We start from the raw sequence: 15680 nt of genomic DNA, 5'->3' as shown, positions 1-15680 counted from the left end.
CTGCAGAATTAATTAATAAGACACATAAAATGGGGTTTCCACCAACTTGCAAATTGCACCTTGGGTGGAGGAGCTCTCTGTGGCCTCGTTTCTGCTGGCCCTACACTTCTGCTAAAACATCTCACTCGCTGTGTGACACTTTCATTATTTACTGCTCCGAGGCTCAGAGAGCAACGCGGCCAGGCTGGTCTCCGCTCACTCATTCATTAGTTTTAATTAAACCCTCTAATTTTATTTATGCTGCCACAAACTGATTAACAATTTGCCAGCCAAGAGCAGGAAGTCTTAAAAAGCATCTTGAGGAATCTGTGGGTCTCTAAACACAGACCTCACAGAAATGAGGTGGGTTGTGGGTAGGGGCTCTGCCAGGCGGGAGGAAGCGTGCTTTTGAAGCTTCACCACTTCCGACAACCTGAGAACAGCTGTTAGCTCTGAGATCTGTGGTCCCCAAGGGGCTGCTGCATTGAGAGTCAGCGACCATGTCTCTTTATCTGTAGCACCTGACGGTCCTTGTGGCTCAGAGAGAGAGGACAAAGCTGGGAGTGGCATCTGTGTCCCTGGAGGGAAAGGGTCAAAGTTGCAGGAGCAGCTGAGATGGAGATCTTGGGAAACGGATGGTGACCTGGCCAATTACAAAGCTATCTTGGGGGGGGGGGCGCGGGCGGCGCTGTGCTGAAGTTGAGGACAAAGAACAAGGAGAATTTCCTGCAGATTGAAGTTGGGCGTCAGGAGAGCTTTATGAAAGGGCTGAATTGAGCTAAATCATGGAAGACTCGTAGGATATCCATCACCACAGAGGAGAAGGACATTTATTCCTGAAAGACTCAGACATTTATTCCTCTGCTTTCCAAGGGCCAGGCACATGGCTAGCACCACATATTAGGGAGAGAAAAATGAGTGACAGAAGGTAATAGGCTGAATTGTGCAGTTTTAACTTAGCAAGGTATAAATGTGATTTTTGCTTCCCCTCTGATCACCATTACTATCAACTTTGCATTTTCAGGTTCTTTTGCTGTTCCTGAAAGTGGAGAGAAAGAGAAGGTGGTCTCTTGCCAGATAGTATTACCCAGGTCACATCTGGCCAGTATTCTAACGTGGCGTTAAAACCGTTGCGTCCTTTCGGGTAAATATGCAGGTTATTTGGGTGTTAGGATTCTCTGCCCAGGTCTTCAGAAGCAGCGGGCTGCTGGCAGAGGAAAGCACGTGGCATCCCTCCCTCCTGGCCTCCCCTCCTGGCCCCAGGTGTCTGCGCCCACCAGGCATGGCACAGGCATGTGCCTGTGCACGGAAGGGCCCCCCTTAAGGACCACCTGCTCTCAGTGGGGGAGGAGTGGTTCTCTTATTGTTTGCTCATGCCTGCATCCCCTTAGAATGTCAGCGATCTGTGCAGCCTTTGGAGTCCCCGTGGGTATGCTTGCTCTATAGGTAACAGTGCAGTGACCTGCGGGCTGCCTGTGCCTTTGTGTAAATGACAGGTCCTCTCTGCTATGGTGAGCCCTAAGAAGCACAAAATTGTGCAAACATTACCATTACCACTAATTTCAGAACATTTTCATCACCCCCAGAAGAAACCTGTACTCTAGCAATCACTCTCCAACTCCCCTTTCCCCCAGGCCTTGGCAACTACTAATTAAAATGGTTTTGGGGGCACCTCGGTGGCTCAGCTGGTTAAGCATCCGACTTTGGGTCATGATCCCATGATTCATAAGTTCGAGCCCCACATCAGGCTCTACACTGTCAGCGTGGAGCCTACTTCAGATTCTCTCTCTCTCTCTCTCTCTCTCTCTCTCTCTCTCTCCCCCCCTCTGTCCCCTTCCCCCCTCTCAAAAATAAATAACCATGTAAAAAAATAGTGGTTTTGATTTGCCTTTCTGAAAGGACTAATGATGTTGGGCATCTTTTCATGTGCTTCTTGGCCATTTATACATACATTTTTTGAGAAATGTGGATTCAGATGCTTTGCCCGTTTTTAATTATTTTGTTGTTGTTGTGTTGGAAGAGTTCTTTATATATTCTGGATTCTAGTGCTTTATCAGATATGATGTGCACATATTTTCTCCTATTCTGTGGGTTGTCTTTTTATTTTTTAGACAGTGAGTGTTCTTTGATGCACACAAGTTTTACATTTTGATGAAGAGCAATTGATCTAGTTTTTCTTTTGTCGCAGTGTTTTTGGTGTCATATCTAAGAATCCATTACCAAATCTAAGGTCTAAGCTTTCTTCTAAGAATTTATAATTTTTGCTCTTAACTTTAGGCCTTTATTCCATTTAGGTCAACTTCTGTCCATGGGGTGAGGTAGATTCCAATGTCATTCTTTTGCATGTCAGTATCCAGTTTCTCAGAACCATTTGTTGAAGAGACTATTCTTTCCCTATTGAATGGTCTGGGCACATGTATTGAAAATCAATTGACAGCAGATATGTGGGTTTACTTCTGGATTCCTGATTCTATTCCATTAATCTATATGGCTGTCCTTATGCCAAAATAATACTTTTAGAATGTAAGTTTATAATGTCACTTCTTTACTTAAAACCCTTCAATGGATTTGATTTGAATAAAATAGAAATTCTACTCTTTAAATTTGCTAGGTTTGTGCCTGTCTTAGCCTCTTTGCACTAATGCTTCCTGTGAAGAATCCTCTTCTACCTAATACTCAGGTAGTGATGTTTGTTTTGTTATTCAGATTGCAGCCAAAATGTCTCCTATTCAGAAACTATACCCACTAAAGAGGTATTCCAGTCACTCTCTCACACATAATCCTATTTTATTTTCCATAATAGCATTTAGTACTTTGTATTTTTATCTGCTTAATAAATTTATTGGGTTTTTTTTCCCTCTCTGGTAGAATGGAAGTCTCAGGAGAGCACGGCCCTTGTCTGCCTTGTTCACCTCTGTGTCCCCCACAATAACAGAACACCTGGCTCAGAGAAGCCGCTCGATAAGATGCATCTCTTAGAAATGACATTACTCTAACCCACTAGTTGGTGCTCTGCTTTCCCTAGTGGCCATTTGTTGAATAGCTCTCTCTGAGTTGGCTGCTCAAAGGGGGCTTCACACATAACGAATAAACAAGTGCACTGCCCCACAGTATTCAGCATACTAAGATCACGTGATTCTTCTTTCTTCTGACAGATTTTATCTGGAATTAGATATCCTGTAGACATGTCCACATCCTCAGGTTATTGCCAAATTCTTCTTTGCATTATACTCTCAATTAGTTTCCACTCTTAGGAAGACTAGGTCAGCAATAACTTTTATTCTCATGTGTTCAGAGTCGTCATGATTCCCGTCAGAATCTCCTTAACTTTCAACCGCAGACCTTAGTTACAATGCTGGTTACTGCTGATAAAATTACACGGAGCTAGTGGAGTCTGCTAAAATCAGGGCACGCTGAAATTAACCTGTACCTTTTCCTAAAGTTTGAGCAGAGCATTGTTCATACATATCTGTTCTTTTCTTCTTCTTTCCTATTTATTTTTCATTAATTTTATCATTTTTGTTTTTAATATTTAATTGAAGCATTGTTGATATATTAGTTTCACACATACCACATAGTGATTCGACAATTATATACATTATGAAATGCTCACTACTTTAAGTGTAATTACCATCTGTCACTATACAAAGTTATTACAACATTGTTGATGGCATTCTCTATGTTGTACTTTGCATCCGTGTGACTTATTTTATTTTATTTTTTTAACTGTTTATTTTTGAGAGAGAGCGAGTCAGCAGAGAGAGAGGGCCCAAACCCACAAACCGTGAAATCATGACCAGAGCTGAAGTTGGACACTTAACCAACTGAGCCACCCAGGTGCCCCCTGTGTGACTTATTTTTTAACTGGAAGTTTGTACTTAAAATTTTTTTTAAATATTTATTTTGAGAAAGAGACAGAGCACAAGTGGGGAAAGAGCAGACAGAGGGGGAGACGCAGAATTTGAAGCAGGCTCCAGGCTCTGAGCTGTCAGCTCCCTTCCTTCTAGCGACCACCAGTTTGTTCTCTGTATTTACGAATCTATTTCTGGTTTTTCACTTGTTTGTTTTGCTTGTCTTGTTTTTTAGGTCCCACATACAAGTGAAGTAATATGGTACTTGCCTTTCTCTGTTTAACTTATTTCATTTAGCGTAACACCCTCCAGGTCCATCCGTGTTGTTGCAAATGACAAGATTTCTTATTCTTTTCTTTTATAGATCAGCTCTGGAGAGTAAGGTGCTTGCTGAAGACTACTGAAATGGCCCTAAAAGGTTAGGAAAAAAGCAGTGCCAAAAATTAATCAGGGAGGGATTTGAGAAAAAGGGCAAAGATGAAGTTGGACAGAACATATGAAACAGTGAGATTAAGAGAGATAATGACACAGAATGCCATGGTGGAGGTGTGACCAAAAAAGCAGGGAAACTGTTCCTCATCTCCACTCTGTACTCCCCCACCATGTATACACATGCACATAAACACACATATATACATATATATTTCAATGGAATCATATAACCATTGCTCATTGTTATATATTATTCACCTTTAAAATTATTTGTTCATTTATTCAACATATATTTAACATTATTTTTTGCAGTGTTTGGTAACATAATTCTAAATAATATGCTTTTACTGCTATTTTTAGATTTATCAATTTTGCACAGTGTTCAATGCACTTCCAGTATATTTCTATTGTTGTTTTCATTAGTTTTTCCATGTTTATGGGGGATGAGGAATAAAATTGGGGCATTGACACTACCCTGAAGTTTTGAAAAATGGGAGTCAACTTAGTCCTTCTGCTTTGTAAGCATAGGGAGAGAGTTTCTTACACTGAACACTAGATAGAAAATAAAGGCACAATGAAAATTCTGGTCATATTTAAATGAGTTAATATTTGTAAACCATTGAGGACAATCTGGCCCATAGTCAGGGCTGTAAAAGTGCTTGTAACATAAAATGTGTTAAAATCCAAAGTAGTAAGTGCTACAGTAGAAATATTGAAAATACCGGTTCAGGGTGTGGAGCTGCTACAAAGGCCTATTTCTGTTTAGAGGGTCAGGGAAAGCTTCAGAAAAAAGAAACTTTGGGCTGAGTTTGGAATGGGTGAGAGAATTCCAGGAAGAGAGACCCATGTGCAAAGTCACATTGACCTGAAAATAACAAGTTAGGGTAGGCTGGGAAAAAATAAACTGTCCTCCTCCTACCAAAGCCCCTGGTTCACAGATTTTGGCTATTTCTGTAGTGTAAATACTCCTACATGGCCAAGTTGGAGTTTCCAATGTGAGGCCACTGATTCACACGTTGAGGCCCTAACCTCTCATGCGACTGTATTTAGAAGATAGAGCCTTTAGAAGGTACTTAAGGTAAATAAAGTCTTAAGAGTGGGGTGGGTTCTAATCTGATGGAGCTGGTGCCCTTATAAGAAAAGGAAGAGACACCAGAACTCTGTCCACCATGTGGGGACAGTGAGAAGGTAGCTGTCTGCAAGCCCAGAAGAGAGTCCTCACCAGAATTGAATTGCACTTCCCAGCCTCTAGAATCATGTGAAAATCAGTATCTGTTGTGTAAGCCCCCTGGTGCATGGTATTTTGTTATGGCAGCCTGAGCAGACTAAGACAGTTGGGAAGAGGTGCACACAAATGGCTGTCTAGCCAGTCCAGCCGACTGCAGCACATCACAATTAGAGTAGTAAATACTTCCTTAAATCTTGAGCATAGGCATCCAGAGAGAAAAGGACAGAAAAATTAGATTGGGCAGGATAATGAAACGGCTTGGACAACATGTTAAACAGCTTGGGTTTTATCCTGTGGGGGTGAATCTGAGGCAGAGGAGAGACGTGATCAGAAGTGTCTGAAATCCCTCTGGTATTGGCATGCAAGTGTATGGGTAGGGAACAAGACTGGAGGTAGGAAATCGGTAGCAGCGGTCAAGATTGAACAGAGGGGATGGAGAAGATGGGATAGGTGTGTAATCTAAGGCGGAGGCAAAAGCAATGGAACTTGGGGACTGAGTGGATACAGGGGGAGAGGAGAGAGGTTTTGGTTGACAAAACCATTCAGGCACCTAAGCTCATAAATGAGTATTATAAGTAAGTTACTAAAACCCTTACTTCTTGTATTCTTCTGCCTAGGCAATTCAAGCTGCTAACAAATTACCACAGAATGGGTGGCTTATAAACAACATAAATTTATTTCTCACAGTTCTGGAGGCTGGGAAGTCTGAGATCAAGACACTGACAGATTCAGCGTCTGGTGAGAGCTGACTTCCTGGTTCACGGACATTCTTTTTTTTTTTTTTTTTTTGATGTGTCCTCGCATGGCAGAGGGGGTGAAGGATCTCTCTGGGGCCTCTTTTATAAGGGTGCTAAATTCCATTCATAAGGGCATGAGTGAAAAGAGCAATCCTGAGTATTCAGGTGGGCACAGGAGTCACCAAAATCTGAGTTGTTGCTGCTAATGTGACCTTATTACTACTCTCAGGCCACAGAGGTCAGGAGAAACTTGGCTTAGAGAAAGCGCATAGATCCTTTCATTAACTAAACACAAATTCATCTAAAAAGCTTTACTGAATTAATAGTAGCTCTGTCTCATTACACCTTCTCCAAATTAAAGGGATACTAAAGGGATAATTACAATTGTGTAGAGTATGACGCATATTTCAGTTTGATGCTCCAAACCTTCTCTCCATCTCTCTCTCCCCTGCCCTGGGTTCTAAGAAGCTGATCTATACAGAGTAGCATCAACAGGCTCTGTTGCCCTCTGGCTTTGACCAATGGGAGGCAGCAGCAGATGAAATAATGGAAGAGTAGTGAGTTTAGCCTATTTATTTCCCTTGTTCCCCCCGCACCGAGTGACCACGGGTTGGTGCATTTCTCTCGTCAACTGGTTTTTCTCCATTCAACCATTCTCTTCTGAACCTATGTCTTCCCATTACGCTTTTCATGCCTAGGGATGATGTATTCACTTGTTAGTTCTGCCAAAAAATAGTACCACAGACTGGGGGACTTAAACAAGAGAAATTCATTTTCTCACAGTCTGGAGGCTGAAAGTCCGAGATCGAGGGTTGGCAGGGTTGGTCTCCTCTGAGGCTTTTCTTCTTGACTTGTAGATGGCTGTCATTTCCCTGTGTCTTCACATGGTCTTTCCTCTGTGCATGTCCATGCCCCAATCTCCTCTTCTTATAAGGACACCAGTTACATTGGATTAGAGCCTACCCTAATAACCTCATTTTAGCTTAATAAAAGTTTTTTAGGGTCTTTAGAGAAACTTTCTCCAAATACAGTCACATTTGAGCTACTGGGGTTAGGATTTCAGTGGAATTTGGATGGATGCAGTCCAGCTCATAACATATAGGAATAGCTCCTGAGGTCTTGCTGGCCCCAGGGTATTGTGCAATCTTGAGTTGTTTTCCTAACCCTGTCCACACCTTTGTAAAAGTTATTAATTCTCAACTATCCAAGTTTGAGTGTACCATCTGCTTCCTGTCCAAATCCTGATTGATACATATGGGCTCACCAAAATAATGCCCATTGAAGAGAGGATCTCATTCTCAAAATGGTTGGGAACCACTATACATCTGGGAGAAACAGCTTTCATACTCAAGCATTAAACTAATATTTTACGAATGCCTTTCTATTCTCAATTATTGTATTCAGAAGATCACTAGAATTCTTTATTCCTTTTTTTAAAAACTGAGGTACATTTTCATGTGGGACGACCTGAAGTATATGTAAATTAACCTTGCTAACGGGAGAGATAAGGGGGTATTACTGAGCATTACCAAGTAGCTTCCTAGCCCCCTTTTTCTATAGCCCGACTTCAGGCTTCAAAACGAAGAAGGCACTTCCCTACCCAGGACCCAAAGGTCCTTCCCTAAAACAAAGCAACAAAACAAAACACACACAAAAAAAAAAACCACACAAAGATTCTTACTCCCAGAGGACTTTCTGGCTTTGGTACCCTCTCCCAGCACTGGGATCCCTGGGCTGAGATGCTGCCTTGTTTGGTACCGTTACCACTGCGGCCGGGCTACATCCTGGGCTATTCCTTAGGTAAAGATCAGTTTCCTCCCTTCCTTCTGAACCTAGGTGTGGACATTTTGTTTCTTCAAATGCTCCAAACAAAACTTCTCATTTTGGCTCAAAATTCTTTTTACCGCTTTGATATCAGGACAGATTATTAAACGATTGACTCAATGCAATGAAGACATTCATGTAAGCCTACTGTACACCGTCCCAGCCCAAGTTATGTGTGTGGGAGGTGGAGGGGCAACAGAGATATACAAGCCCTCTCCCTATTTTTGGCGTGCTAACAGCCGTGCCAGATGACTAACAGGGATCACAACGTCTACCGCGCGTGGCTATTGAAAAGTAACACTCAAGCCAGCTCCCTTCCCAATCTTACTTTCTTTGGACTTCACGGTTAATTGCAAGCATTTACATTCTTGTGGCACACGTGTACCTTTCTCTTTCTCTCTATGGAAACATGTCTTGTGTTTCTTATAATCGCCTTCCTAGAGCGGTATTTTTTTTGACCACGAGTGAAGCCCGGGCCCAAACCACACAGCCGACCGTTTGCCCAGACGACACTCAAGAACAACTCCAAGGAAAAAGTGAAGGCTATACCGCACCCTCAAATCACGTGACCTCGCCCGCTGCTCCAGGGAGCCTGGCGCATGCACAGTAGGCCCCACCCTCGCACGCTCGTCGGGTCACGCTTGGGGGCGGTGCTTACGGCGGACTGAAGACGCATGCGCAGCAGTTGGCCCCAGTCTAATTTCCACGGCTGGTGGCGGTGGAGGCGTCTACGTTTCCGTACGGGTGGCCGCGCGGCCCTGGGGTGAGTGTTCGGATGGCCGGGCTAAATGTCGGGCAGGGGATGTTTGGGCCCTGCTCGGACTCCCAGGCACCCACGGCCTCGCCTCGGCCATCTGGCCGCCTTGAAGGATCCCATCCGCGGGGGCGGCCGGGAGCTGGCCCTCGGGCCTGACGCGCGCCTTCCGTGCCGGCGCACCTGCGGCCGGAACTGACGAAGTAGCGCGCGGCCACCTGGGGCGGCGGGAGGTAGCAACCTTGGGGCCGCAGGCTAGCCGACCAGCCACGGAACATCACTTCTGAGCTTTGTGTGGGCTCCGGCGCGTAGGGTCAGCGCGGCCCTGTTTGGAGTTTGTTACTTGAAAGAGAGGATCGGGGTAAATTCAAGTCAGGCGCTTTGGGCATTGACATAGTCAAGTGGGAGTATGTGGAGGAGGATTGAGCCGTCCACATATAAATACTGTTACATTGGTTTCCCACGTAGCATCCATCGTCATAGCTGTCATCCTTTTCCAAGCTGCCGTCACTTTTCACCCGTGTGTCTCCCATCATCTCCTTGTACTGTTTCTTCTAATCCATTATCCATACAGTAGCCCAGGTGGTCTCTTACAAACGTGAAATAGGTCATAACCATCATCACCCTGTTTAAAACCCTTACAAATCATTCCATTGCTCTTGGAATAAAATCCAAGTTAATGTTTTCCCAGGTCCTTTGTGACCCAGCCAACTCCTCCATCTTCCCTTATGCCCCACTCCATCCCCAGTTAGGCATGGTTACAATAAAATATGCATACCACAATTCAGCTCTTCCCACAGAAGCCCCAGTGCTCAAAGGGGAGGATAATGAAGATACCGTTATTCCAAGATGATTAAGGGTTGCAGAGTGTTAGAAGATATTCTGTAAGATTTACACAAGGAATGGAGTCCTTATCAGCAACTTTAACTCAGTTACTCATGTAGGATAAAGTAAAAAAGTTTCACTGTGTTCCACCTTTCTTTCATTTTCCCAAATGCCCCAGCTCATCAGCCTTAGAAATTACACATTTCTTTGCAAGATGTTCACTCCACTTTTGGCCTGATTAATCCTGTTCATCCTTCAGAGACTGGCCCGAGTATCACTTTATCAGCCTCCCTTCTCACACCTACCTCTGCCCTGTCAATTAGGTTCCTCTGTTATTTTGTCCTGAAAAATCCTGTTTGTTTATAACAGTTACTATAACTACATTTGTGTATATAATTTATATATGAGCATAGATTTTGTATGTGCAAATATGTATACGTGTGTATAATTCTTAAAATGTATGTTTTCCCCAAGAGACTCTAAAGTCTATGGGGACAGAAACTAGTTAACCTAGTATGTTGCCTGGCATAATTGAAATTGTTGAATGGATGATTTATTTCACTTCTGAAACCCTTTATCTTCTGATGAGAACCTCCTGGGTTCAGCTCTCATTCCCAGCTTGCCCTTTGGTCCACAGTCATTCTTCAAGTGGCTTTTTGATGTCTTCCTCTCTCCTTCCCTGTCTTCCTATTCCAGTCCCTTCCGGCCTCCCCCCCCCCCCCCCCAGCTTGGACCCCAAGTTCAATTACTTGAACTAGTCTCCTCCTCAGCATCTGTATCCATGCCCTTTTGTCCTCTGCTACTTCTGCTCAGAAAACCCCCAACAGTGACATTTCCCCTGGGACTGTTATGTTAATTACTGAAGGAGGAAATTGTACAGCCTTGGGGATTGTTTTGGGGGGCCCTCCACACCCATCACCAGTGTTTGTTCCCCATCAGCTTTTCTCTTCTATAGGACATTTATTCCAGATTTTTATTCTTCTCCAGCCTCCGTCCCAACTTTGTCCTTTGGCTCAGGAGATGCCCAAACTTCCTGCCTTGCAGGATTTTTTCTCTGTGGTCCACCTCAGCTTTCCTCTTCTGCACTTACGGATTTAGATACATTAAGATCATTCTTCTGCCAGAGTTGGAGAAAGATGTTTCTTCTGTTTACATCTATACTTGGTCTTTCCCTGCTACTGTCTCCTGTACAACCTTCTCTGTAGGTTGTCTCCCTATACAGCTCCTTGCCCCTTATTGCATTCTATAGTTTTTCTTGACTTAATTTCCCTCCCCCAACCCATTATTACTTTGTCATTCCAGCTGTCTCCCTTCCACAGCCAGGTTCCTTAGGGGGGGTAGGTTACCCACTTGTGGCCTCCATTTCTTGATCTACTCACCTAACTCACTGCAGTCTGGTTTTCGTCCCCATTGCTCCACTGACACTTATTTTACTAAGATAATTAGTGACCTAATTTCCAAATCCCTTCTGGCTTCCTTACATGAACTTGCCATATTGTTTCCCATTTTTAACCATCTTCTTTTCTATTATTAGAAGTTTTTTCCAAACATCGTAATTTTAATTTTGTTTTTGTACTACAGTATTATTAAGATTTGTGATTGAATTAATGTCTTTTTTTTAAACTAAAAAAGGAATGTTTGTATATGTACAAATAAGAACAGTGACAACGGAATTATTAATTCCAGCCAGTATGAAGGCCCTGAGCCAGGATCCTGCCCTCTGTGTTGAAAATGCAGGCTAGCTAATGATAGAGCACCAAGTTGATCCTTTCTTCTGAAAATAATCAGAAGGCATAAAAAAGGAAGAACTTTTTACTCTGCTGTTCACTTTTAACCTTTGCAGTGTTAGCGTCTTACCCTCTGAAAGGATTTCTGGTACCTGTCATAGTCTTAGGATTCTTTGGGCTGTTTGCTCCGCTGATACATCCACATCTCCTTTAGACCTTTCTCTTGAGCCAAGATTTGCATTTCTGACTGCGTGCTGGACATGTTACCTGTGGCTTATAAGCTCTCTACCAGCCCCTCCTTCTTCTTCTCATCTGCTTTCTTTCTGAGATTCTCATTTTTATGACTGAATTCACCAGTGACTCAGTTGTCACATTGGACTTGTTATTTTAGACTCTTCTCTGAACCTTACTTCCATTCAGCACATATGGAGTATGTTCTGTGTATCAAACTTTGGGCCAGGTGTTCAAATTTTAGCTTGTATATGTTTGGTTTTTTGTTTGTTTGTTTGTTTTTGTTTTTGTTTTTAGTTCCAGACCCAATGGATTGTCCCTTCCTCTGTATCCAGGTGGCCTCTTGTTGGTGGCTCTTCTGCAGACCTGCCCATGTTGTTGACATGTTTCTCCTCCCCTAGAAAGTGAGCTACTCTGGAGGGGATGGTGCTAAGTTCCTGGCATCTTTGTATCCTAGTGTTTGGCCACTGGAATGGTTTTATTTAATGAGAAATCAGTGGGGCTTACTGGGAGATCTTCTGGTCATTTCATATGAATAAAATTTCAGTGGTGAAAGATACCTTCCTTTATTCACAGTTAAATAAAAAGCAAGGCTGTTGGTTATTGGATTGTTTTTTTGATGTATTTATTAGATAGTTACGCAGTCAATATGGTGAATACATTTTCATTCAAGGAGTTCCTGAGTATGTGGAGTGAAATATAACAGCTTCTTTTATTCCTCCCTATTCCTTCTGCTTCCCCTTCCCCAATAGTTTAATATGTATCTCCAGATCACTTTGGATGCATTCCATACACACACATACAGATACACATTTTTTTAACCAACATAAATGTGTTCGTCCTAGGGGAATTTTTTTTCACTTTACAAGACTTTTATATCCTTGTCACCGAAAATACTTAATGCTTGTATTAAATTATTGACATGCTACAATACACATCCTTATATACATGTGAGTACTTCTCTGGAATAAATACCTGGTCATGTGCATTTTAAATCTAATGCATTTAATAGATACCGTTAAATTGCTTTCCAGAAGAGCTTTAGTATATCCCTACCAGCATTGTGTGAGGGTGGATTTTCCTCATCTGTACTGGATTATTATCAGGCCCAAACTGTTTTTGCCAACCTGATTTGCAGCAAATTGTATTGCACATTGAAATGGGGTTATTTTTGAGAGTATTTAATCTTTCTCAGATTCAGATTTGAGTGGTGCTCTTATGTCTTGTTTGTAGTTTGTGTTTATTAGAGTAAATGTTTAGCCTAAAAATTTCTAGTGTCAGAGTCATAGAGAAGCTTGTTCCTTACTTCACTAAATTTGCATATCACAGTTAATCAAGCCACTGTATTGAGAATCTTTTGTGCCATAATGCAGTGAAAATGCTAACTTGGAAAGCAGCAGTCAATGACTTCAGTTGATTTGGAGAAGACACTCAGGGTGTCAGTCAAGATTTTGGTTGCCAGCTTTATTGGCTGGTTCTCCAAATGTGTTTTGTTGCTGCTACTGCATTTTTTCCTACTGGTTTGTCGCCGTTGTCGTCGTCGTTGTCTTCTTCTTCTTCTTTTTTGGCTAATTTTTTCTTATTTATTATCAAATCTCAAGAATATGTATAGCTTGTACCCTTTTAAGAAAAATAGTATTTGGAACTTGAATATACCTAATTGGAGGATTATTATTTGCTCTTTTGAGAAATCAGGCTTCTTTAATTGTACATTTTTTTTTAAATTTTCCTTTTAAATGTTTATTTTTGAGAGAGAGACAGAGTGTGAGCAGGGGAGGGGCAGATAGAGGGAGACACAGAATCCGCAGCAGGCTTCAGGCTCTGAGCTGTTAGCACAGATCGCGACATGGGACTTGAACCCACAAACCGTGAGATCATGAGCTGAGCCAAAGTCGGACACTCAACCAACTGAGCCACCCAGGCGCCCCCTTTAATTATAAGATTTTTAAGAAACTATATAAATATCAACTCTTTATAACCAAAAAGCTTATTACATACCTTTTTTTTTTTTTTTTCCTTTTAGATAGTCTGTAGAGGATGCAAAATGCAAGAATCCCCCACTCAAGCCAAGCTCAGGAGCAAGACTGTTTACAAAGTCAGTGTGTCAGTGATAAACAAGAAATGACAATAAAACGAGAAAATGACGGCAATGCAGAGGTGGAGGAAAGCCTCCCCTCTTGTTCCTCTGCCAGCGGACCATCCACTTCTGCCGAGGGCTGTTCATCAGAAGTTCTGAGGAGAGGGCCAGCCCTGCTGCACATCGACAGACATCAGATACAGACGGTGGAGCTGAGTGCGCAGGCTCTTGAACTGCAGGGGTTGGGTGTGGATGTGTATGACCAGGACGTGCTGGAACAGGGTGTGCTTCGGCAGGTGGACAGCGCCATTCATGAGGCCAGCCGTGCGGCCCAACTTGCTGATGCAGAGAAAGAGTATCGCTCAGTCCTGGATGACCTCACGTGAGTGTGGACCGTCTTCTCTGATTGCAGAATTTGTGTTTACATGTGACAGAGAAATTCAGATGATAGCTGTAGTATTCCAGAAATTTAGGAAATTGATAGAACCTCTAATTTGAAAGATGAGGTCAATTAGGGCAGTCTTTGGCCTTGTGTGTGAACCCTAGCCCTTTCCCTCAGGAGCAGCACTGAACATGGTAGTTAGGGTCCCAGTCCAGCCAACAATAGCCTGTGTATGCATAACGTCCTAGAGAGAAGTACTGTTCCGAGTGCCCCAAAACTCACAAGCATGTGCACAAAATGGTTCTCAGGAGAAGTGTACCTAAAGGTGTGATGTGTCCTACTCAAGACACCAGGAACACACCCACCTCCCCCTCACATTTTTCTCTTGTCCTATAGTTTCTTTCCAGTTTCCTGTGTCTAAACCAAGTGACAGTCTTTTGGTAATTTTTCAGATTTGTATTTCTAGAAATAATGAGAAACAACTCCTTGTTTTTCCTTTCTTCTGTCCTACTTGTGACTCTGTAGGAAAAATGATGTCCTGTGGAGACTTCATTTGTGTTTTAGAGGAGAAACAGGCCCTGGACCTGGGCTAAAAGGTGGGGCAGGTGGAAGATTGAACTTCCTCCCCATTGCCAGTTTGCCCTGTCATGACCAGTTTTCTAGGCTGTGTCAGGCAAGCAGGAAGGAGGAGAGGAATGGGTGGAGGGATGGTGCAGTTTTGGATGTGGGTGGCTGGGGAGGGGAGAGGTGGGACTGTTGGCTGCCCTCAGTGGGGGAGGCTGAGGTACAGATGCTGTGGGAACTTAAAGGACGTTTTCTGCCAGCAGCTTCTTGGTGTGTTCTTTTGGCCTCTTGAGTAGCAGGCATTCTGGATTACTTGTACTCTGACCTCCAGGTGTGAGGAGCTCGACTCCTTATAATGAACACACCTTTACATTTGACCTACTGCTTGCATAGGTGACGGCGGAGTGCTGCAGAATTACAACACAGGTTAACAGAGCGATGGTGACACGTGGTTAGACTGCCAGTAACTTGCATTGATAACATCTTTTATCCTGAAATCCACAAAGGTTACAAACAGCAAATTACCTAAGTGTCAAGATTGAATTTGTGTTTTGAAAATTGGGAGTTTACCATTCTGTGGTGTGTGTTTTAGGAGCAGCGTAACATAGGTTGATTTTTTCCCCCTTCACACTGTAAAATATAATGCTACAGCAAGTAAGTCTTCCAATATTGTGAAAGAAAAATAATTGTCACAGATACCTGACTTGTATAAGAAAATGTATAAGCATTTCTAGTTCTTTCCCAAACTTTGGGTGACTTCCATAATGGGACTTTAAAAACCCATGTATGGCTTGTTGATAATGGGAGAGGGTGTGTGTGTTTGGGGCAAGAAGTATATGGGAGTCTCTGTACCTTCCTTTCAGTTTTGCTGTGAACCTAAAAGTGTTCTAAAAAAAATAAAATCTTAAAAAAAAAAAAAACCAAACCACGCATACGCATTTTTTCGTCTAACAGGGTAACTTACTGCACACTGTTTTAGCACAGTCTCTTGAATAGAGTAGACCCTTAAAATGCTTGTAGAATGAATGAAACAGCTTACAGATGGGAATGTGCTGGTTTAAATCAGCCA

General features: G+C 42.8%; 1 protein-coding gene and 1 long non-coding RNA gene across 5 annotated transcripts in view; one reads left to right on the top strand and one right to left on the bottom strand.

The window, feature by feature from the left end:
• Positions 1-206: 206 nt before the first annotated feature.
• LOC147576045 (uncharacterized) lies at positions 207-8983 on the bottom strand. Its single transcript, XR_015241696.1, has 3 exons — positions 8710-8983; positions 4100-4241; positions 207-557 (listed from the first exon to the last, which is right to left on the bottom strand). It is a non-coding gene; the product is annotated as an uncharacterized LOC147576045 (long non-coding RNA).
• ERCC6 (ERCC excision repair 6, chromatin remodeling factor) overlaps positions 8674-15680 on the top strand; it is a 79523-nt gene continuing 72516 nt past the window's right edge. For all 4 annotated transcript variants that reach the window (XR_015241695.1, XM_086680255.1, XM_025918162.2 and 1 more), the window contains exons 1-2: positions 8674-8814; positions 13612-14047. Coding sequence is in view for 3 of the 4 variants with exons in the window: in XM_086680255.1 (XP_086536381.1) it covers positions 13626-14047 (422 nt within the window). In the remaining variant the exon portion in view is untranslated. The remainder of the gene's footprint in view (positions 8815-13611; positions 14048-15680) is intronic.

The sequence above is a fragment of the Puma concolor genome, chromosome D2, assembly GCF_028749965.1.
Source record: "Puma concolor isolate L17-30 chromosome D2, mPumCon1.1.hap2, whole genome shotgun sequence".
Classification (NCBI taxonomy): Eukaryota; Metazoa; Chordata; class Mammalia; order Carnivora; family Felidae; genus Puma; species Puma concolor.
This window is presented reverse-complemented; position numbering and strand designations above follow the sequence as displayed.